The sequence below is a fragment of the Oryctolagus cuniculus genome, chromosome 2, assembly GCF_051225735.1.
Source record: "Oryctolagus cuniculus isolate XC-2025 breed Fujian yellow rabbit chromosome 2, ASM5122573v1, whole genome shotgun sequence".
Lineage (NCBI taxonomy): Eukaryota > Metazoa > Chordata > Mammalia > Lagomorpha > Leporidae > Oryctolagus > Oryctolagus cuniculus.
In genome coordinates this window covers 43,807,486-43,832,339 of record NC_142868.1, presented here as the reverse complement: position 1 = coordinate 43,832,339, position 24,854 = coordinate 43,807,486, and the positions used below count along the sequence as shown (strand labels likewise).

At 48.7% G+C, this 24,854-nt stretch overlaps 1 protein-coding gene across 2 annotated transcripts in view; it reads right to left on the bottom strand.

Annotated features, from left to right (window-relative positions):
- XKR6 (XK related 6) overlaps positions 1-24,854 on the bottom strand; it is a 330,416-nt gene that overhangs the window by 8,294 nt on the left and 297,268 nt on the right. The window contains exon 3 of one of the 2 annotated variants that reach the window (XM_002709441.6): positions 1-24,854. This exon is cut by the window's left edge and continues 8,294 nt beyond it. In XM_002709441.6, coding sequence (XP_002709487.2) covers positions 23,890-24,854 — 965 coding nt within the window. In that variant the 3' untranslated portion in view covers positions 1-23,889. The other variant, XM_089327202.1, reaches the window with a different exon arrangement.

Genomic DNA, 24,854 nt, shown 5'->3' with positions numbered 1-24,854 from the left:
TTTTATTTTTGCTTTTGTGCCCAGGAAAAAAAAAATAATCTTAACTTGTTCAATTAGGAGTAACCATCCCACAGGGTTGTTCTATGTATTCTTGCCAGGTGGGGTTGGAGTGACCCTCACCTCTGCAGCTACTGTGATGAGAACCGCTAGCCTTTGAGGGCTCTTGGAACATGCTGGCTGGAAATCAACTTGGCCATGAAGTCTCTGGCAAGCTTTGCCTGTCCAAGTTCATCTGCTCTCAGAGTGGTGGAAGCAAGGAGCACCTACCAGTTGGGGACCCCTGGGATAGTCTCTTTCTCCTTATCATTTCCAATAAGAACCCTTCCAGCTCTTTCTCAGAGCTTAACAGGTCACTGAGAAAGCCATCTTTAGCCTTATCTTAACTATAAATGCACTCTCACCATCAAATGCATCATCAGGCAGTGGTAGCTACTGCAGAGACCAGCTCCCTTCTCATCCTCATGTCTGTATCCTGAATGGAAGGAGGATGGAGTGAGAAGGGAGCAGGAGAGAACCCCTGGCTGGTTGAGGCAGTGACTAGGAGAACAGAACCATGGAAACAGCAGACCAAGCAAGGGTCAGCTCAGACCAGTGGCTAGGAGAGATCTATGGGACTCCAACTAGGAAGGCAAAGAGTACCTTTCTTGTTTGTTCTAAGACTAGAAGTTTCCAAGATCCTAGAGAAAATAAGGGAGGAATGAGGCTCAGATCTATCTGTAGGGCTAAGTCCTGAATGAAATCAAGCTCCCTTGGATTATTTAATAGTTACTGTCACTCTGGACACGATCCTACGTTCTGTGGGATTTGCTCTACTTAGTAAGAGCTGGGAACAGCTGCAGGCCAGGTCAGAGAGAAGACTGAGAGGTCTAGGTGGGATGCCTGGTTCCTCTGGGGAGGTGGGGAAGATTGGAGACCACTTGAGCGAGAAGATGGGAGCAGAAGCAATGAGCACCTTGGGGAGGTGCGAAGTTGGCCCGTGCCAAATAGGATGTCCTGTCTCCCAGAAGCCTGACTGTTGACTGGACTGTCCCATGTGTTTGTGCTTCATCTCCCTGCTGGACTACAAGGAACAAAAGAGACAGTCTCTCTGCTTTGTCTTCCCAATGCCAAGCACGGCACTGGGCGTTCAGAGGGCATCCTTCAGGATGAATTGCATTTTCAGAAAACACGGTAAGAGGATCAGTTTGGGACAGAAGAGAAGGTAAGGGCAGTGTTCTCAGGGCTTTGGAGACCCTATGAATACACATCTCCCAGGCAACATCCGGGGGTCTCTTCCTGCCTTCCCTGGCCCATCTCAAGGGAAGATGCACATTTGAGTTTTGAACATAAAATGTTGGCCCCAGCGGCAAAGAAACTAAAACGAATTGATCTGATTTTGTGTGGTCACAGCAAGGGTGGGCCGCTGTCTCCAGCTTCGTGGGCTGAGAGGTTGGGGGACCAGGTGTCTGTCTGCCTGGAGCATTCAATTCAAAAGGCAAAGACAAGGTGAGCGTGTGAGTTCCACTTTTGCCTTCAAGAGTTCCTGGTGAGGCCAAGGGTGCTTCCAAGCGTCCAAAAGCTCATTAATCCAGGGAACAGGTCTCTGTTTCCTAAGCCACCCAAATCAACAGAACTCGGCCAGATTGTAACAGACAGCATTCGGACCAACTCCAAGGACTATGTGACTACAAGGTATTCAATGGTGAGTGCAGGTGAGCAGCTCTTGTCCTTAGGGGTCTTTGAGAGTCAGTTTGGTATCCTTTTGTCTGTGACAACATGGATGAGCAAAACTTAGGTAGTATCCAACTCTTCTCCAAACCCTGAGATCCCACTGCCCCTTGTGCTCTGAAGAAGCTTCAGCTCTGCTCAAAAACTAGAGGGTTTCCCCATGGCCAACTGTTGTGGCTGGAAGAATTACAGGCGTGCTGTGGGCACACATGAGCTCAGTCCGAGGAGGCCTTGCTGCATCACTGCTGTCAATAAACTTGCAAAGCAGGAGGCTGATTGTGAAGGGAGCATGTTATGAGTCTCACCACACCCTTCCTGCAAATCACTTCCATCTACCCTTCCCTGCCCATTTCCTCTCTCTCTCCCCTCCTCTTTCCCTCTCTCTTGAGTTCTCCTCCTCTCATTTATGTTGGTTTTCCTCTTAATCAGGTCACTTGGCCATGAACACATTTTCTTAGGCCCATTATTTTGATGCTGGTCATTCCACTCCTTGGCTTAGGGCTGTGGTTGTTATCTTCCTAAACCTCAAGGTATCAGCTCATTGGTCAAGACTTCATCAAATGAGTTTCCTACTCTTACTGTTTTATTTGGACCAGAGGCTCACAGAGGTCATCAGACTCACCTGATGGGGAAAATGAGGCTCACGGGAGGCAGGAGACTGGCCAAGGAATGGTGAGGGCAGAACTAGACATGGTTCTTAGGCCCTAGCTAAGCTCATCCCCAGGTGCCCCCATCCTCATCCTGGCACAAGGGCTCACTTGCTGCATCCAGTCTCAAATTCCTCTTCCTCACTGCCTCATCACAGCCGCTGTCTTCAACAACCTTCTCAAAGGGCATGCGTTTGACTGAAGATGCTCACATCTCACATCAGACTGCCTGGGTTCAGGTCCTGGCTCTGCTCTCAGTTTTAGCTTCCTGCTTACGAGCAACTTGGAAGGCAGCAGTGGCAGCTCAGCACTTGTGTTCCTGCCACCGAGATTGAGTTCCTGGCTCCTGGCTTAGGCCTGGTTCCTCCCTAGCAGTTGTGAGCATTTGTAGGGTAAACCAGGGGATGGGAGCTCTTTCTCTCTCTGTCTCTTTCTGCCTTTCAAAAAAATTAAAGAAAGAATTTGAAAAACCTACTCAAAATTGGCACAGAGAAGCTTAAATTACTTAATTTGTCCTAACTCCAGCTGTTCAGCTCTTCTACAGGATCCTTAAGAGAACAAATCCAGTTACCTGGATGTCATCTCTTCAGATCACAGAAAATGAAAATAAAGCAAAACCAGAAAGGAGACAATAAGATTCTCAGGACAACCAAAACAGACATTGCAAGGGCCTAATAGGAAAGTTCCCAGGATCTTAATTGAAGAAGTCATATCTGGGATGGAAACAGAAGTCCTGTCCCAAGGGGATACCTTGCTTCATAAACGGTCACTACATCAAGTCCCTTAAGCTCCCCTTTTCTTCTCTTCGCTTTTACAGCTCTCCAAAGGGAAACAAAAAAGCTCAGGCTCTTGGCTTCGGTCTCAAACAGTCCATGCTGGGCACCACGAGCCACCTGATCACTGTGAGTTACAGGGAGAGAGGCAAATAGGATCCTCACGCAGGGGTCAGAACCCAAAATATTCAGATCCGACCCCACTGGCACTCATTCACGGGCTGCGCAGCCCCCTGCAAGCCACTGAGCTTCCCTGAGCCTCTGTTTCCTCATTAGGGAACTGGAGTGGGATTTCTCCCTTGCAAGATGTTCACACGAATCGAAGCTAGATCCTTTGTGTGAAGGCGCCTAGCACGGAGCCTTCCCCCTCATCAGCACCCAGCTAACGTCGGCTGAATGTGGGTTCTCCCGTCCCAAAAGCACTCTGCCTATGCTGTTTCTCCTCTTTAGTCAGTTCACATGGCCATGATGATCACTTTCTTAGGCTTTACTATTTTGTGACATTTCATTCCCTGGATTAGGAATCTGCAGTGGTTTTTATCTTCCCCACATACAGTGGTTTTAGCCTGCCCAGGTCATCTTGTACTTACATAGACACCTGATGTTCCTGAGACTCTGCTGATGCTAAATTCTGCCTTACTCTAAAGGAACTGTTCCCAACACCCATCAGAGGAAGCACAGCTCTGCCTAGATTTTGTTCTTCAGAAGCAGTTGGCCTGGGAGTGCTCTGGGATAAGCCTGGCTGCCCTGGCCCTGGCATCTGGAACTGTACACCTCCAGGCTCTGTAGGATCTCAGGTGCTGGCTGATGGTGGGCACTTACATAAGGGCCAACCCCAATGACACAATAGGTCTCATCCGTCCTATGAGAAGGCTTTCCTCAGCAAAGGTTCTGTCTATGCTGGTAATGAACCAGCAGACCTCTGCACAGGCAGGTTCCTTGGGGGCTAGATCTGTAGCAGAAACTCAACAATGCCACAGCCCTTAGAGGTGGGCTTATCTTTTCTGAGAGAGGCAGGTCCAAAGAGATCATGGCTCCAAAGTGGGTGTTGAGAGCTCCAACTGGGCCCTGGGCAAGAAGGGAGGAATCTAAACCACTTCCACCCTCCAGCCCCTCTTCATTTTGCTGCAAACCCTGAACCTCTGGAGAGACTTGGAGCCTTTGGATTTCTGAGGCCATCTGTGGGTGTGCCTGGGCATCAAGGGGGCAGGCCAGAGAAGAACAAGGTCACAGGGCAGGAACTTGGCTACCTCTGAGAGGACCTCCAGGGGTGAAAAAATTTCATGTGGCCTGAAGCTGGTCCCCATGGGATTTTCTAACTTGAAAGACAGGAAAGCTTCTGGAAAAGACTCCTGGGGGTTAGTTGAGCAGGGCCAAATTCAAGGCTAAGTGTAGAGGTCTCCAGAATACTACTACTACATCAAAGGGTGAGAGGATCTCCTTCTCAGGAGGACCGAGGAGGAATGGGTGAGAGATTCCTGGGATGCCTCTCAGCAGGTGCAATCTAGGGAACAGAACAAAAGCAAATGAGCAGCACTTCATTTAGATCCCCTGAGTAGCTAAGAGAATGTGTAGGAGGAAGGGAGGTGAGGAATGAGGCCAACAGAGAAAATGCACTCCCCTGAAGGATCCATGTCCTTTTTCATTCCAAAGGAATCCCATCGAAGCTCCCACCCATTGGGGAGTGGGAGCAGTTTGTGCTGGAGCAGTTAGGCAGTGTCTGAATTTCTTTTAAAAACTGTCTTGGATGGCTCAGCCACCTTGTGCAAGATTTGTAAACCGTGAGAAAAACTCAGACTTGTGCAGGGTCTCAACCCGAGAAGGCAAGAAGCTGCCTCTGCGTGCAGGGCTTCCCCTGCCTAGTTTGTGCTTTGTGTAACCCCGTGATCTCTCTTCTTCCCTGCCACTCCTTTTCAAGGCCTTGAGAAGGCAATGCCAAGGCAACCCAACTGGCTTTCTGGCAGTTTAGAAATGTGCTAGAACCTGCTGTACTCCTCATTAGCTGGGAGTATGTGTCTGCTGCCTCCAATTGGCATGCGGTCTGAGGGCTGACTTCCTGAGCACTTTCCACGGCAGGCTCTCAAGGACTCCCTTGATATCCGGCTTTCAGAATGAGAGCAGATGCATCAGCCCCACTAAAGGGCAAGTTGCCTGTCAGTGGCTGGCAGAGGAGGAAAGGTATGAGCAGACAGCGGTGTGGGGGCAGGGAGGTGGGCTTTGGCACTGGGTACAGTGGAGAGACTGGGTAGAGTAGCTGGGAAGGTTGCAGTTGGCCTAAGCCAAGGCAGAAAACACTAGTTCACCCCCTGGGGACATGTTACTCCATTTAGATGACCACAAACAAGGAAAGAAAAACACTCAGGTCAAATCCTTCCCAGAGTATACCTGCCATGGTCTTTATCCTTAACCAGGATATAGGGACCACTGAAGCTGCAGGTGCACATTATTTCCCACCTCCCAGCCCCAGAGGGCACATGCTCATTGTTCCACTTAAGCCAAATTTGTTCTTGCCTTAAGTCAACACATCCCCAAAACATATACTATTAAAAAGTAGAATTGATAAGGAAAATAAGTACTTGAACCAAGAAGAGGATGAAAACAAGCTGTAAACATATAACCCAACACAAACTACACAGCAGTTCACTTACAGAACCAAACAGGGTTACATAAAATCATTTCAAATCAAAGAAAATGAAATCTTTTTTTTTCCCCATTAGCTCTTAAATTTAGGAAAAGAATCAACTGTAGCATGCTCACCTTGAACCAGGGATTGGATACTGTGGTTCTTGTATAAAGGAAAAAATCTGTGAGGGGTATGGAAAACAGTTTGGAAATCTGAGGTGAAGGAGGGAAGGAAGAGAGACTGGAAGATTGCATAGTTGTGAAACAGTGGCTTCTCATCAAGGTGAACAAGTGCATCATCTGATAAAATAGCATTTGATATATATTGTTTTCTGTTCATTTCTGGTTGAAGTATTTTGTTCTCTGTCCACCAGACATTTCGTACGTCAAAACATATATACAGCGCACACACACGTGCACACGCACACACACACACACATGCCAGCACTAAACACCTGAATTACATAGCCAGCCTTTGAAAGGACCCCTCGCCCTCATCCTGGCCAAGTTTGGATTCACCAATACACTCTCGACATCCTGACCCCTGCTTTTGGTCCAAACTCATCCCTCAGGTTCTTTTCTTCGTCAGCAACTAAAGGAGGGTTACGGGGGTCGGGAGCTGAGGGCACAAAGGAAAAGCACCAGAAATGGTTCGATTCTCGCACTGAACTTCGGTGGAAAGCAGTCACGTTTTGGTTGGGGGAGGGGTGGAGTCAGTGTTTTTTCAGAGTTGGGGAAAGAAAACTGCCCCTCTCGTTAACCTTCCTTGAGGCAGCCATCACTTGTCAGCGCCTTAGGCAGCAGACAGTTTACAGCACTGTTGAGAAACCTCGGAGTAAGGAAGAAAGGACACGAGTCACAGCCAAGTCCAGAACATGTAGAACGCGGATCTACACATTGTGCCCTTTACCCTGGCTCAGCCTCCTCCTTCGGACAACACACGGAACAGAACACACATCTGAATGGTTTCCTGCATTAGACGGGACATCTCCCATCCCATCCCCATTGCCACCTCCCTCGCACATATACAGAGTTGTGAAACAGCTGGAAAGTAAAATAAAGATGAGCATACTGTACATTTTTCCATTCTTTCTATCTGCTTCAAGCATATATATGTACATACATATATATACATACAGATATATTTATGGTAGTTTACATTAATATAGGAAATAGCAAAGGTCTTTCAATTACATTTTATACAGAATCTCTGCATCTTGCCCTTAATTTCTATTCTGTCTCTCTTGCTTTTTGGATAAACAATTGGCTATGACAATCTATAGTAAGGCTTCACAGAAAGAATTCTGCATGTTTTGTTTTTCTCTAAGAACCAAAGTATATAAAATGAGGTTTGATTCTAGCACCTTATACAGTATTAGTGATGTTGTTCCCTTGGGAGAAGTTAGCACTACCCAACACCCTAGGTGAATCCGGACCAGTTACACAATATTCACAAGTATTGCCAAAGAGAGGACATAAAACATAGCAGAGATGGAGGAACAGGAGAACAAAACCAAACCCCGAGATTAAAATCCTACCGACATACAAACACAATCTTAAAAACACATCAAGTTGCTGTCTCCAAATCAGTAGTGATACAGTGATTCAACGCCACAGACTAAAGCCTTTTAAGTCACCCTTCCTCCTGGAGGTAAGGAGATAGGATGCTTGTTTTAGGCATGAAAATTGAGTCTGGGAGTCTTACTCAGGTCACAGAGTTAGGACACCAAGTCAGACATACCTAACCCTAGCCCTCCTAGTCCCAGACTGCTCCTGGCCACCTCTGATTGGCCAGTCCAGATTTTGGAAGAGCAGCTTATTGGCCACTGACAGGGAAGCAGAACGAACCAACAAAGAATTTTGTAAAATATCAGCACCAAAGGAAGTTCGAAAGAAGCTGCTCTTCACTCCCTTATCAAACATTCTATGTTATGGAGACAGCAACTTTCACAAGAAAGAAGAAAACTTGTCATAGGAGAATAACCCATCTCATCAGCTGGTACCTTCCAAACATCCACACGCTCAAGAGAGACGCGAGTTTCGGTTGAGTAGCATATAGTTTTGTAGAGGAATGATCAACTCCCACCAAAGCTGCATCAGAACCTCAGTTATATCATTATGTAACTATAGTGATAGCTCTATACCTCTATCTATTTATATATGTATACATTAAAGTCTGTTACTGCACTGGCACACGATACCAAGGAAAAGTACTGGCATTGCTGTTTGCTGCAAGTGGCTGCCTTGAGTGGAATTACACGACAGAGAAGCACCGCAAGAAAAGGCACCACAAGGTTTCGAGAAGTTAAATTGTTTGTTGCCACTGCCCTGACTTCTCTGTGGTGGGGGGAACAAAAATCTCCCATCTCTAGCAAGAACCCTCAAGTCATGGATCCAAAAGATCTCAAGTACATCTGTCCATTCCAAGCCAAGGGAGAGAGGGAGGAAAGAGCCCGACCTTGTTCTTTTTAATGGAATTTTCTTCTTGGCTAATAGAAAAGGAAAAACCTTTCAGTTTCTCAAAAGGAAGGAGGAAACTCAGTAGCTGGAAACCAAGCTTTCTGAAAAAAAGAAAGAAAAAGGACCAAAATCTTGCACTGGGAAAAGGAAAGTCTTACCTAAAAATCTTGCTTTTCTAACATAATGACTTGGTTGCAACGCATTAGGGAAAAAACAATAAAGAAAAGAAAATGAAGACATTTACATCCATAGGCACAGTTCGCCACAGATAGCACCGGGTCTAGATGAATGAGGATGGACAGAGGTCCACGTCAGTCCACACAGCTGAGAACCACGCGTGTTGACTTGGAGTCAACTTTACTCCATCCTCATTGACAGGCCAAGGAAATGGAAACCATTGGCCATCTGGGAGCACCAAGAACTACGTGTGCTGCTGATGAACCAGAGAAGAAACAGGGCAGCTGAGGACTGCAGAGTGAATGCCAAGTAGTATTTTAACTTTTGTTAGTATACTTGCCGGCCTTGAAATATCCCTTCCTACACTTCCTGCTCCAGACAGAGAGTCTGTATTTTGCTTTAAGAAGTTCTGGGTGTGGGGTGTGGCTGGGGTGCAAAGTTCCCTCAGCCATTGCTCGTCTCTGACTCTGGGTCTGCGTTGGACCCGGGAACCTATCCAGCCATCCTGCAATCCGCAGGTTCCCAGGATTTGCTTCCTGTGCAAGCCCATGGTGACGGGTTGCTGATGAGACCAGGACCAAAGCAGCTCCCTGCGTAGGGACATCTCTTCCCAAACCTGGGCGACAGCATATCTTGAAGTTGGAGCCTGGTCACTGGGGAGTCTCTGCCCTATACTGATTTGAGTTGAACTCTCGCTTTCCTTCTGGCTCCTCTAGCTTGTTGGCAGGGGTAGGTTAGTTCAAGTTGGCTTTCAAATTCCGATACAAGTCTATACTGAAGGTGATACTCCCATTTCAGCATGAGACAAATAAATGGACCCTAACACCTGCTAACAACCTGAATTTTTTTTTTTTATCCAAGCCTACCTCTGGGGTATGGACAGCATGAAAAATCAAAAGACTTCTCCCAGAAGAGTTCTAGCACATTCCTGAGACAGAGAAAATCCCCCTGCACCCACCCCTTTCCCTGGGTCTCCTCTTAACATTATGTTCAGAAGTCTGCCCAGGGTTTTGAGAGAATGGCCTCTGCCCATTTCCTCCTTCCAGGAGTTCCTGGAACTTCCTTCTGGGCAGGAATTATATTGCTGACCTCAAGTCCCTGCCTTTTCCCTGACCAAGATCTAGCACCCACAGCAAGTGGCATCAAAATGGGAAAGTATAGTTTGAGCTGTTCACAGTGGGAGGGCTGGGGAGCCAGCCCTCCACCCTCCACCATCCTGGGGCTGCTGGCCAACGGAGGTGGTAGAAAGGGAGAGAAGTCCAAATTGGTCATCATTCTGCTAAGTGGAATTCATGGCCCCGGAGAAGGGAGACAGGGCCAGGCTGGCTCAGAGGGGGCCCCTCCAGCTGCCCCTGCCACGGCACTTGCTTCAAGCCTCTTTGCCGTCATCAAGTTCTGCCTTGCACTAGAGCACTCTGGGTTTCTGTCTGACTCATGGCAGCCAGGGTATTTTAGAATTGGAAAGTACATTTGGGTAATGAAGCAATCAGTGGGGCCAGCTCTGCGGCATAGTGGGGTAAGCCTCTGCCTATGGTGCCAGCATCCCATATTGGCACCAGTTTGTGTTCCGGCTGCTCCACTTTCAATCCAGCTCTCTTGTATGGTCCAGGAAGGCAGTAGAAGATGGCCCAAGTGCTTGGGCCTCTTAACTCAGAAGAAGTTCCTGGCTCCTGGCTTCAGATTGACTCAGCTCTGGGCATTGCAGCCATTTGGGGAGTGAACCAGTGGATGGAAGACCTTTCTCTCTGTCTCTCCCTTTCTCTGTCTGTAACTCTACCTTTTAAATAAATAAATAAAATCTGTGGAGCTTTCCATATTTAAAAAAAAAAAGAAAGAAACTGGTAACTAAACAGGTTCCATCATTTGCCCAGAGTGTTGGGGCCTGAACTCAGATTTACTGGCTTCCTACAGGAAGTCTTTTGATTGCTCCATCATGACAGATTGAGATCTCATTCTTAGCCTTCTTCCCTTCCAAATTTTCCTACTTCTTTCTCTTCTCTTGTTTTATCCTCTCTTGTTTTATGGGCAAGGACTACCTTTGCCAGGTTACACTAAATTACGTTTTAAGAATAAGGGCTTCTTCTTCCCTGCACAGGCATGCACCCAGTGTGCACCATTTATCATCCGCCACATTCATTAGGGCTCTCCTCCACCCCTGAGCCACCTCCACCCAGACCTGCTCCAGAGAGATGAGGGCCAGAAATCAGCTCCCTGAGGCTGGGACTTCGGTTAACGACAGGCAGTCATGAGGCTGATGGGGAGGCTCAGCTGCTGAGACTTTCTGTTAGCCTACAGCTAACAGTAAACTATTTTTAATTCCAGGAACCTCAAGAATAAAGGAAGACTCTGTCCGAGCTGTTGGAAGCTATATTCTGTGCACTCAGCTCTTCTCGGGATATGGGAAGAGTTCACAGAGCAGAGACACATGCAGGAGAAGGGAAGAAGAAAGAAATCCTGGCTGGACACAGGGGTGTTTCCTGAGGTGACCAAAACTACCGCCGCAAACCTCCTGCCTCATTGGGTATGGAAGAGATGGACCAGGGTGCCCACCCTTAGGCTGGAATTGCCAAGTTCTAGAATGTTCCCTTTAGATATAGCCCTGATGCTTTGCTCAGTGGGTAGGAGTACTTGGAATCTCCAAATGAAAGGTGCTTACCAGTGCTTCCTTGAAACCCACATAGAGACTCCATTTCTCAGACAGCAGTGATGGGAGTGGACAGGAGCGGTGGGGATATTTTGTTAGCCCTTTAGGGAAAATTACAAATTGCATGCACTCAAGGCGGTGCTTTACCTGAGAAATTCAACCGGTTCTGCTGGGTAAAGTGGTGACAGCGCCCTCTGTGCTCACCGGGTTAAAGCAGGACACACAAGTGGGAGTAAAGTGTCCAAGGGAAACAGAAGAAATGCAAGAAAATGGCCCTCCCCAGTCATCATCATTTTGAGAAAAGAGATTGGATCTGATCTGCTGTGTCCCATCCCGGCTGCCTCCCGGGAGCGGGCTGCGAGATCGGGAGAGCCACAGACCAGGCACGCGGGAGCCTGGGCATTTCCACAGGGCAAAATCAGAGAGGCTGGGGTCTGCGGCCTATTTCCAGGCACACAGGGCTGCAAAATGCATGCCAGGAACTCGGCCCTGCTGCAGGGCTCTGAGCAGTAAACCCAGGGACACCAAGGAACGGCAGGGACACCTCAGAACTTTCTCTTCTTTTCTTCCCTTTCTCTCTTCTTTGTTTCTTCCTTTCCTTCCTTCCTGCTGTCTCTCCCTCCCCCCTCCTTCTTTTGACTAAGTATTTTTTTCTGTAACAAATCTCTGATTTTTTTAATAGCAAAAGAAAACATCTATATAGGAAGGCAGGGCCCCTCCGGCACTGGGCTTTCACCTTGCCTTGTCCTGCTTCCAGGTCGCCTGCCTGCAACCCTGATGAGCTGCTTTTCTCTAACACCCATGGGAAAATAGCTTCCTTGAAAACACGGTCGTGTCCTGGAAAAGCCCATCAGGGGAAAGATCATGGGGCCATTACATTGAGAGAGCGAGCGGGGTCTGGCCGGGGACAAGGAGACCTAAGAAGATTCTCCTGGCCTGGCAGTTGGAATGTATTTAGACGTTAAGAGAGAAAACAGAAAGTCAGTTTGCTGCCCATGTGACTCTGGGGCTACCGTGGGACAGGTGGAAGGAGGGAAGGGAAGAGATGTGATGGGGTTCTGGCTTGGCAGCCTGCAGCGTCCAGCTGCACCCAAGCCAGCAGGTGTCAGGAGACACGACTGTGCATGAGTGACAGATGAGAGGAGGGGACTTCAAAAGCTGTTCCTGGGCATCTGGGCTTGAAAGGGTTTCCAGGCCTTGCGGCCAGACCCTGTGGCCTTCCTACACCAACACTGGGACTTTCAGGTGGCAGGTGGCAATCTTAGCAAGCACTAGCTTCGATCTGAAATCTGAGAAACCCACCCCACTGCAGCTCTCCCACTCCTCCAGCCAGGAGCCTTGGGACTGGATCCAGCTCGGGAAAGAAGGTGTGTAGGGGCGGGAAACAGTGTTGCGAGTGCCCCATCCCTGAAATCCAGCAGAACGATCTCTCCCCTTCTCTGGAAGGGGTCTTCTAGCACACCCCAATAGCCTGTCCCTTCAGGCCACGCCAATTCTGTCACCAGGACAGCAGTGGCTGCTTCACGCCAAGTGCACTGACAGACCCAGCATTTGCTGTGGCTGCTGCTGCTGCTGCTGTAGAGTTGGCTGAGCCTCTCACACAGCAAGCACTCTGATGCCTCCGGGCTATCAGACTTGCCAGGGGCACTTTGCACTTAGGCAGGGGAGGCCCTTTCCCCAAGCCCTCATGTGGCTTCACCGGGCCAGCCCCAGCCTCACCTGCAGATACTGACTATGCAGGGTAGCCACATGGCGCACATTTGTTCGCCACCAGCCAGAAACCCTGGCAGCCAAAGAGCACGTGATGTTGTCTGGCTCAGAAGAGCGGCGATCAAGCTCCTTGTTCCCCAGAATACCTCTTTCTCTTTCCCTACTCTGGTGACTGCTATACCAGTGGCTCAGGTCTGCTCGCCGCAGAAAACAGGGAGGTGTTTAGAAAACTGCTTTCCGGAGTTTTGTGAACTGCTGAGAATCCTGGTAGCAACTGGAGAGTGTCTTCCATCCTGCACAAGCCTGCTATGGGCTCTCTTCTCTGCCAGAGGAAACGAAGGCATATCCCCGCCCGGGGTGTCTTCCTGGCATTGAGCCTGGGAGAAAAGTCTACCTAGGCTGGGTCTATTGCAAGTCCGGCGAGAGCCCTACACATTGGGGTACTCTGTCTCATCTTTTTAAGCCCTTTAAGGTGCATATGAGTGTGGGGGTGGGGTGAGGTGAGTGTATGTGTGTATGCCCAAGATTGGTTTATTTATGTAGTCGCTGTGATCCGTAAACTTAGAATACTGTCTTATGGCCATGCACTCCTCAGTTCTACACAATCCAGAATAATGTCATAAACTTAGATTACCTCCCAGCTTATATGGTTTTCTATGTTCTCTCTCTCTCTCTCTCCATCTTGTGTGTTCATTTCTTTATAAGATACTTTTTTAAAAAATGGAAGTAAGCCATCAATAGCAAGCAGGTGCCATAAGGTTAGTGGGCAGCAGTGAGGCTGGAGGGGATGTGCTAATGCCCCGGACACCCCAGGAGCTGTCCAACTTTCCATTTTCATTGGGCGGCCCATTGTCGCCTTCAGAGTTATCAGAGAGTGTCCCAGCTATTTAAGTGACACCATCTGTACCTCTCTCCTGCCCTCTCCCACCTCCAGAAAATCTCCACCATGACTCAGGGTCATGCCTTTTAAAGGCACACGGATTTCAATGAAAGAAGGAACAATGCCTGCCCTTGACTTGAGGTGGCCTGGACCAATGGCAACGCTGGAGGCCATGGCTCCAGGGGCTGGCATGACCATCCCTGTGCAGCCGGTGATGTATTTGGTGGAAGCATGCAGCAATAGTGATGTCAAGGCAAGCAGAAAGGCTGTGAGGGTTGCATTTGGATGAATAGCCCTGACCTGAAGCAATGTGCATATAAGGACTGGTCGCATAGAAGAAAGGCCTTGTGGAATCCACACATCAACACCAGGGTCGGGAGCTGCTCATGAGCATGGGCAGGAAAAGGGCAGAGAACTGGCCAAGATGCTTGGAACAATCTGGGGCAAGGCAGCAGCACCAAAACTGAAACCACCCCTTCCTCGGGCCCTGGTTTGAAAGGAACAGGACACAAAGCCTCAGTCCTGCCTTGGTGCCTAAGGCAGCTCACCCCGTGCCTCTCTGGCCTGGCCTTCAAGACAAGGGGACCAGGACAGCCACTGAGCCCCACGTCTCTTCGTGCAACCAAAGGGTCATTTTTTCAATTCAAAGTAAGCTTCCCTTTCTCTCTGTCCCGTCTTCCCTCTGAAAGGAAAAGAGAGTGATTCACTTCTTCCCTTGAAGGCTCACATCATATAATGATTTTCAAAATAGCAAGCGGTTTCACTCTGGTTCTGAAACACAGAGGCGGCCCTGGCAGCACCCTAGGGTGCTCTTTCTGCAGCAACACTTCTGAGGACTCGGGCACACAAGCTGTGTAATACTGCGAGAGTCTCGAGCAGCATTTCTGGGAAGCTTCAAGAAGGGACTGGACTCCCATCTGCTCAGCGTGGTAGGTGGCTTTGGCTCTTTGTAGAATCTAGCCAACTCATGGCGTAACCCTCTACAAATAATTTGAGAGGTGTTATATTTTTTAATGTTTTGGGATCCAGCCTCGGCTCATTGAACGTGTTTGGGAAGAGAAGAATTTTCTGTACATCGAAAAGCCAATGAGGATTTTAAGAAGGCTTTGTTTTATGTGAGGAGGCTAAGATGCTGAAAACTCATCCATCCTCTTGGCCATCTCCATCCTCTCAAAAGATTTGCCTTTTAGTGAAGACCCTTGTCTTTGGAAGCCAAGCCTTTCCAGCAAACAACAGCGTACCAGACTCTCCAAGGAAACAGACGACCCACAAAGTAGCCAGCTGTTCCAGGACAGCACAGGCAGATCACTCTCTGGGGCTGAAGAGAGAAGATGAAGGCTGTGACCACACCGGAGCTGAGCCCAGGAGTAACTGAAACAGCAACTGGGCACAGAACACTCTCCCTGATGTCTGCCTTCATTTTCCCGCAATGAGGGTAGAGCAACTGGTATCTGTTTGCTTCTCAGAACAGGCTCCTCTGACGGAAGCCAAAGGACTGAAAATCCTTCCTCCTTGCCCAAACTCTTGGGAAAGAAAGAGTAGTTAGTAGCCATCCGGGGCAGAAAGACAGCCATCATTTTTTTTTTTTTAATCTACATGGACACAACTCTTATTCTGTCATTCTCTTATAATCTTTTTAAAGTATTCATTAATCAGAACAGAGTAGAGGAACTAGATTGTGTTCCCACCCTCCACTGCCCCCCGCATGGTTCATTACACACCACAGGTGCTCAGTGTTCCAAAGGATTTGAAATAGGAAGCAAACTTGATAACCAGTATACTTGTATCCTCGAAGTGCCTGGCCAGACATGAATTGCTTTATCCTCACAACACCCCTGTGAGGTAGGTGAGCAATACTCTTCCCTTTCGACAGGAGTAATTGGCCCCACGAGTGACTTCACTTGGGTCTGCAGAGGGATAGAGTCCTGGCCTTTTTACTCCGGACGGCATGGTCTGTACACAAGAACACGCCTCTTCGTTCTTTAGATGCACTCTCTGACCCTTTTGTAAGGAAAGAAAAATAACACTTATAGATGTCACTCAGTAGAAGCAACTGCCTCCACGTGAAAAGAATATGTTTTGCTAGTTCTGCCCTAGGAAGAGTAGCAAGTGATGACGAGATGGTTGCTGGCGTTTGCCTTCCACACACGTCCGGAAGCCCCCCTCTTCCTCCCACTACTGAGTCACATGGTCCCCCTGTGGCAGCACGTGGCGGTCTTCAAAGTTCTCACACACAAAGGTCGCACAGTCCATTCGCCAGGCAAAAAGGGGTGCTGATGAGCGCAGAGTGTCAAGTCTGAGGTCTCCTGTATGCCTTCCTTTTGGTTACCATCAGAAATACCTTGTGGAAACAAATCCCGGCAGGATTTGGCCTTAGCCACAGACCAATCAGATATACAGTCAAACAGAAGTCATTCACTGAATTCCAAAGTGGGAACTGGTCCCTTGTGCTGTCACAGCAACAATGAGAACCTTGGAGAGCAGAGTCAGGGCAGGTGGGAAAGGGGTTGTGGTCAGGGCTCCACAGTCAAGGGCAGGAGAATTTGCCAGAAGCTACTGAGACCTGCCCTATGTGGGCGCTGTTCTTTTGGGCACTCTCAGCAGGTGCCTGCCTTTTCTTTCTTTTCTTTGGATGAGAATTTCTATATCAGATTACACCTGAACTCCAGGAAAGGGCCAGAGCCAGGTTGACTGATCCACAATGGTTGAAGCTTCTAGAATTTTCCTTTCCAGGAAGGTTCTCAGAGCCAATAGGAAGTCAGTGTCACGGTTGGCACTGCTGAATGCTAATGTCCAGTGTGGCTCCCACCTGCCCTCACTCTGGGTTAGGTCCTGGGAAGAACACAGAAGTTCTTAGGAGGGGTCTGTTTTCTTGCTCAGAGTGTTCCTTGGAAATGTTAACAGTCAAACCATAGTAAAAAGGAAAAAAAAAAAAGGAAAGAAAAAGAAATTCAGAATAACTTTTCCAATTTTAATTATGGGGGGATACCCTGACTTAGAACACACACAGATAGTGATGTGTTCCCCATCCCTGTCTGTCTCTAAACCTGCCTGCAGGCCCCACTCACAGCACATCAGGGTGATGGAGACCCACCGAGGGACCCACACGTGTGGCTCCTAGGATGCCTGTTTTCAAAACAAAGCTTTGTTTTCTGTACTCTGCAGAGAGGGAAAGAGAAAGTGAGTCTGTTTGACGAGGGAGTCTCAAGGCGGCAAGAGATGCAAGGAAGAACAAAGGCATGAGAGAGATTTCTCCATGAGCTTTCTACCACCTTAAAAAGCAATTTCCAGCTCCTCCCCACTCACTCCTCTTGTGGGCCCAGAGCTCAATAAAGACTGGGTTTCGGATTGGTCCTTTCACATACACTCTCATCCATTAGGAAGAATTAACAGTGGGAAATTTGGTTGAAGAACTCCGTGGCAGCTTGAGCCAGCTGATGGGATCACCTGACTGGGGTACCACTGTACTGGGTTCACAGTGCTGTGAAATAGAGAGGAACGAAAGGGACCTGTGACTCTTCCCTGTCCAGCTGTCCTTCCTGCTCATGCTGGGGCTTCCGGGTGCCACCACACCTGGAAAACACCCTCCCCTTCCTGCGTTTCCATTTCCCGAGGAATGAGGACACCATTCTTCCTTCACACAACACCTTTGCTCCAGGCAACGTGGACTGAATCCTCACAGCATCCCTGAGCAGGAGAGAAAGAAGAGGTCGGCCTTCTTTGTCTCCACTTTGCAGATGGAGAAACCAAGGCACCGAGAGGTGAAGTGAGTTATCCGTGATCACAGTGGGGCCCCTGAATCAGCCTGCGTCACTTCCGCGTCTTTTTGGGTCTAAAGAAGAGCACCTAGCAGATGTGCGGCTAGAACAGATCTCCCAAGCCCACTCTGGCCGGAGGACCCCATGGGTGGCAAAAAAGACCAAAAGTTCGCTTGATGGATGACTGCTTGTTTGCATCCACATGACAGATGGCCAATGTTTGCCTACAGAGGGATGCTCACTGGGCTAGCAACTGGCACTGTCCCAAAGGGAGATGACTTCTTTGTCTTCCTTGGTTTTAGGATGATCTGTTGGGAGTAGACCTCCCTATGGGCAAGGGCAGAGAAGAGCTGACTGACTTCAGTTTCTTCTGGCATGGGATCTGGGGATTGGCAAGGACAGCATCTCCTACAGGGCCTACACCTTATTCTGCATGAGCTGGGGCAGCCTGGAGCAGGTGGCCCCAGGTCCCGCCTGCTTATGTCCGCTGTGGTCTATTCTTAGCCCTTGACACAAGGTGTTGGCCCAGAGCAGGGGGACTGCCTGCTGCACTCCGTCTGCTGCCCTCGGGGGCTGTCGTTAATAGCGCGCGTGACCTTTGGCTCCAGAAGGTACCAGCCATGTCCTGCCAGCCACTGCAAGGAAAGGCACAGGAAGCGAGAAGAAGCAGATGGTGCCTGGGAGAATTGAGTAAGGCAGACAGAACCAGGCAGGCAGAGGAGACAGCTACAGCCGGATCAAGGCAGTGTCTTTTGATATTTGGCCAATAGCACAAGATGCAGCGTTTTAAGCAAGAAATGAGACCTGTGAAACAGCTAGGGATGAGGGTGAAAGAGGCTTGTCTTGCCAGTGCAAGAATTGCGAGTAAGCATCATCTTTTTCCCCCGTAAGGGGCTTGGGAAGAAATCTCTGAGAGAGCAGAGTTGCCTCTTGGTGTTTTTCAGCGTTTTGCAGTTGACAGAGGCACACATTGAACTGGGGTGCCCGGGGCAATCTTCTTACAAGCCCTGCATTTGTCACTTGCTGGCAGCTAGTACTGCTCCTCCCATCTTCCAGAGGTGGACTCGTGCATGGAAATGGAGAGTTGCTTCTACAATAGGGACAGAGTTTGGGATGAGGAGAAAGGAGTACAGACCTGAACCTGAGAGAAGCTTCTGTTGCGTTCCATCTCGCTCACACCTTGACCTTAATGAGAGCAGCCGACCTTGACTTAAGGACTTAAGGACCTTGAGGATGCCTGTGTGCTGCTTTACGAGCAGGGCTGCCCTACACGGTCAAGTACTCAGAGCGCATGTTTCAGAACTACACGAAGGGAACAGCTCCCCTGCATTCCCGCATGGTCTTTTCCAGGTCTCCCTGGCAGTTTTTTAGCCCATACTGGGAATGTGACCTGGATCTGGACGAGATTAATTGCAGTGAGCTCTCTTCCCTTCACACTCTCCGAAGTTAACTTCCATTCCTCCTCCAACCAAATCTGGTGCTGTTCTTTTAACATTTCTGTTTGGCAAAGAGATAAAAGATTTAACCTCTGATAAGAAAATCAAATAAGTATATCCAAGGGCTGCACACCCAGAGCTGCTATTAGCACACACACAAGGTCTGAAAGGGCTCTCTTTGAATAAGAAACCACTTTCCTTGGTGAAGAAAATGGCACTGTCTAGCCAAATGAATGGCAGGTGACACTTCCATCCAGCCCATGGAAGAGCCAGGGGCATGAGGGCTGGGAGCCAGGAGATACACCCTGGCTTCATGTTCTCTGAGAGCATGATGTCCTTTTGTACCCCAGAGGCTGAGCCTGCATGGTTGGTGCCTAGGCAAGGGACGGAGGAGATCCCTGGAAGCATCAAGGCTTAGGGCGTGAGCAAGGAGTAGAACAGACAGGGAAGGACACTGTGTGGTCTCTAGCAGGCCTACAGAAACCACAGGAAGTCTGGATGGAGATCAAGGAAGGCTGAGTCCATTCAGAGCTGCTTGCAATACGACAGCACCAGGAACCTCTTCTTCTGCACCAGGACCAGGCAGTTGGAGGGAGAATGGAGAAAAACAATGTAATTTGCAAAGTAGATTTGCCTTTCTGGGAGTCAGGCTTGTTTGGGGACAGGGTCCAGTGTTTGTGGCCTAAGTTGCTATGTGGCCAGTAGAATCACCCTCGTGACCACAAGCCAGACAGGCTCTGCTCTCTTTTAGCCACCATGGAACTCCAAGGGCCATGGCAGTAGAGGTGTTGGGTTAGGGTCACAGGGACCACCAAGTCTTGGGTGACTCTGTGCCTGGAGCAGTGGGGTATGGGGCATCCCAGGCCATAGAGAAATGTTTGCTGCTTTTACTGAGGCAGCACATGCAGCCCTGGGTGATGGGGCCTGTTGCATCCTGGTCCCCTGTCTGCTTGGAGTGAATGTGTTCTCCACGGCATCCTTGATACCCAACTTGGGACAAATCTGACCATGCAGAGCAAGGCGATATCCTCCTGGGACAGAGCGGAGGAGTGGATTTGAGATGTGAGTCACTTTGGGGTGAGGGGAATCGGTGGTGCCTGGTCATTTGGATTCAGAGCCTGCAGACACACGAGGCCTCCAGCTTCCAAGGGTGTCACAGGATGGTGACATGAGCTCAGGACACATCACCTGGAGTTACCCAAGCAGGGTAGGGCTTCCCTCTGGGCAGAGAGAAAGGCCACAGCTCCCTGACCCGTGCGGCCAGTGCTCGCAAGAACAGGCAACACAATCAGCCACATTGTTCGGGCAACACTACCATGTGTTTGAGAATGGAAAGAAAAGCTGAGTGTCCTGCTTAGCTAGAGGGATGAAATATGGACATTCGTGGGGTACTTGATGGGGGAGCAATAAGGAAAGAAAGCGGGGTAGTATACTGTGTTCTATAGCTCCTGGCACCAACAGGCTTATCTTTTACCATAGCTAAATATTGAGAATTGATTATTTTAACAGGAGATCTTAGCAGAGAAATGGGTCCAGAGAGATCTCTTTAAAAAGCATCACAGGCTGTCCACTGGTAGGCAGCTGGAGCAGAATGGGCTAGGGCCTCGTTGTTGGCCCACAAAAGGCAGGGTGGCCAAAGGCCCAGGCAAATGACAAAGGGGCCACCACATCGCGCTGGTGCAGAGGGACCCTTCCACAGGGTGGCCTTAAGGATCTAGGTTTTCAGGACCGATGCCATCGGTGGGGAGACAGAGCGGGGCATGTGTATCTGCTTTCCTACACTGACACCCTACAGCCCTCTGAATGGGGTACACCCTGGCAAGGGAGGGATGGAGAGAAAACCCCAGGGGAGTGGCCTGGGACTGCTGATGTGACAGGTGGGGAGCTGCCAGAGGCTGACAGCACCAGGGTCTGGTCCCGGCCTTTATGTTTCCCAGGCTTTCTCCCTGCCTGGTCACTTTTCCCCGCCTCTTCCTGTCTCTCAGCAAAACTGGCTCTTCCTGCTGCTGCTCACAGATGCACATTTTCACCTGCACCATTAGTACAGAAAGGAAGGGTTCAGGTGGGGGCATGCGGATGCCACTTCAAAGAACAAGTGTGCTCTCTGGAACACAGTCCAACAAGGGTTGAAAGAAAGATTGCTGGAATGTGCTAGGTCCTTCTCCTTTGTTCCCAGGGGCCAATGCCCCTGAGGGCCTTCCCAGAGCTGGAAGCTGGCATCCCAACTTGCAGTGCTCCAGGTCAACTTCTGCAGTCTACTAAGTTCCATGTGAACATGAACACACATGTGCACATGCACAGACACACACACAGCAGATGCGAGTAGTGAAACAGAGGCTGCAAATCGGGACTGGTGACTGTGCTGAAGTGGAGAAGAAAGAAAGAGGAAACCCCTCCAAGAAGAGACGCAGAGCGCAAGAGCCAGATGCTCCGAGGGGGAAGCGTGGGGAGGACGCCGAGAAAGCTGCTCTCGTGATGGATGCTGGCAGAGCCCCAGACTGGCTACAGACAAGAGCTGGGTACCCCAGCCAGCCCCAGGGGACGGCCCCCTCAAACGACCTCACCTTCTCCAGCCTCGGCAGAGTGCACGGGTGCTCCGGAGAGCAGAATGGAAAGGAGACACACTGAAGGAAGCACCCATGATGGGATTCCAACTCCCAAATAGCTCGCAAGTGGTGCACGGGCCTGAGTGTGCCCTGTTCTGTCCTGCCTTCCAGATTGGGGAGGGGTGGGGTGGTGGGCTCCTCCTCTTCCTCCTTCCTGCAGGAGGACCCCAGGGAGCACCTGAGTCAGGGAAGGGAGGGGACACACTGCAGTTACATGACCGTGATCGTGCACGGAATCAAGGCGATCTGAACACGGGAAGGAGCATCTGATTTTACAACTGATTGGAATAAAGATTCAGATAAGCAATGAATGCAGTGGGAAGGAGAAACCTCTTTGAATAATATTTTTTTAAAAAAATCCCACAAATGCACGAAAAAAATTCCTCAATTTTTGAACACTTCTCTCAAGAATAGTTCAATGTGAGGTTTTGCACCCTAAATAGTTATATCTGGAATTTAAGAGAAAAAAAAAACCGCAGCTACACACAACAGAGACTAACAGTATTTACTTAAAAATATCGTGTGTGTGTGTATATATATATTTACTTTATATATATATATATATCTTTTTTTGTGGCAATTTTTTTCTTTTCCTTTTTTTTTTTTTTGTGTGTGTGTGTGTGCCCAAGTAGAGATACAATGGGTTGAAACGACGCCCTAGAACAGGAATCTCCTTTAAAGGAGCAGTACTTTTGAAAAACAAAAATTTTAAAAATGTTTGAAGAGACTTGCAACACCTCCAGAAATTCAACTTGGTACAATGAGAAAATAAACAGTTGAATGAAACCCTCACCTAGACAACACAGACTCTAAGACCCACAGTGGGCTGCTGGTGTGTGTTGCTCTCCCAATAGGGGCTCTGTGCAGGCACCAGCCCATTCCCCTAGCCCCAGTCCCCAGCCCCCAGCCCCGCACACGGCACCGCATAACCAGTGTTTGTCTTAGATCGGTTTTGTATATTTCTGGCAAGACCTTGCAGCAGGAACATACACACACACACACACACACACAAACACACATACATGTGTGCTATGGGCACACACACATACATACATACACAAGCACACACAAACTCCACACGCACAATTTCCCATTCAACCCAGATGCACCAAGTGAGCTGAAGGATTTTCAGCCAACCACAATGGTGAAAGACAGAAGCACCAAACAGTCTTTGAAATGGGTCAGTTATTACAATTTGACTTTTTTATATATCTATGTATATATTCTAGTTTTCCTCTTTGTGTTGTTGTTGTTGTTGTTGTTTTAAAAAGCACAAATGAAAAATGAAGAATTCTTTCCAGATCAATTTAAGGCATCCCACCAAACGGAGACAGCAGAGGCCTTAAACAATATTACACGTGACAAGTGTATCCCGTTCACAGCCTTAAAATGATGGAACAGGTCATTGTTGCCAGTCACTGATTAAGAATTGTGCCTTTAAATTGATGTCATTCTTTTTGCTACTATGCTGAGTTTTATTATTACTGATTCTTTTTGAAAAGAATTATGGAGATCTCCTTTGATTGGCTTTAGAATTTCCTGTCCTTGCCAAATTTTGGGGGTAGCTTTTGGTTTGGTTCTGTTTTGCTTTTTCACTGGGAAGCAAATGTGATTCTCGCTAAGTGAACGCTAAGATGGCACATAGTCAGCCTTCAAGCAGCTTTTCCAGCCATTTGAGTTGCAAACAGCCCTTGAGCTCCTAGAAGGCTCTGTATAGAGAAAGGGACAGAGGAGAGAAAGGGAGAGGGGGAGGGTTTTTTTTTTTTTTATGCCTTTGCTTTGGGTAAATTTGTTTTCAATACAAATAATCAGATAGGAAGAATGAGTGCTTTGTGTTGTATTTGTTGGTTGTTATTCCTCTCGGTTCTAGATTTATTTCATTTGATTGTTTAATTTCCCCTCTCCTGGTGCGAAAGTCACCAGGGAGTTTTGCATGAGAAAAAACGTGACAGTACTTAATGAAACTCAGCACCTAAGGGCATAAGGCAGTTGAAGGTTGTTTGTTTGTTTGTGTTTGTTTTGTTTTGTTTTGATTTGTTCTTTCAATCAGCACCAATCCCGTAAATGATCTACACTTGGTGTAAGGTATAAAACTGTGGTTTTCTCTTGGAGTGGAGACACCTCCTCCTTCTCCACCCTATGAGCCAGAGTGTGGGATTTTTCAATACTGTTTCTTATGTGTAAAAAACAAAAGAAAGGTTTTCTGTTTGTTTTTACTTACAAAACATAGAGAGTATCTTTGTATACATACAGCAACTGGAAAGAAAGCTTATCTGAAGGGGTTGTGACTTATTAATTGTTTTGTTTTGTTTTGTTTTGTTTGTAGTGGTGGTGTTGGTGGTGGTGGTGGCGGTGTTGGTGGTGGTGGTGGTTCTGTGTACTGGGGGAAGGGAGGGTTATATTTCTTGCAAGCGGTGTTGACCGCAAACCAAACTTAAGGTCCCCTTCTCAACTTGGGCCAAGATGCTCTTAGAGTGAAGACTCATACTGTAGCAACTCATAGAGGAGCGGTCCGTCTCGATATCGAATGCCTACTGCGGTGGGAGTGACATACTGCAGGATGTTAATAGTCCTTCTCAGCCTCCTGTCTACAAAGTGAGCATCCCAAGCTGGGTATCTCTTTCTTGGCATGTCTATCTTAATGAGGGGCCCTTCTGGATGGTAAGGACGCCCCGACGGGGTTAAGGGCCCCATGGGTCTCACTTGGAAAACGGGCAAGCAAGTGTCAGCCGTGAGATCCTCCTGTTGTTCCGTGACGGCTCTGGTGGGCGTGACCTGGGTCCCCCGGTACCCAGGGGTCTGAGGTGCCATGGGCTCAACATCGGGGGGCAAAGGGATGCCCCAGAGCAGCTCGGCACAACAGGAGCTGGCAAAGATCTTAGCTCGCGGCCCCATGGGATGCAGCACACCGTAATATAAGAGCATCAGTGCAATCCCAGCCACAAAGCTAATGAAGACACAACACAGTGCTGGCACCGCATAGGAGTCAGTGGTCTCCGGGTTTCTGTAAAAATACCAAAGGAACGTCAAGGCAGCATTCTCGGTCAAGACTATCGTATAATACGCAAACATTCGATATCGAGTCCGCCCTTCCTTGACGTTAAACCAGCAGAAAATGTACACAATCCCTACCACCATGTTGAAGAGGATCTCCTCCCACTTGGACATGCAGAAGTCTGTTCCGCCATGGATAATCCAGAAAGCCATGGCACACCAGTGCACCACCACGAAGATCCCGAAGTAGAGCTGGAAGATGGAAGCAAAGAGGGCAAAAGAGATAACTCGGGATGAGATGGTGAAGAGGCGCCAGAAGAGGTGGATGAGGGCCCCTCTGTAGCTCATGCTCTTCTTGTCGTCCCTGGAGTCCCGCAGCAGCTTGTGATAGGAGGCTAGCACCCAAGCCAGGGACATCAGGGAAGTCACAGAGGAGACAC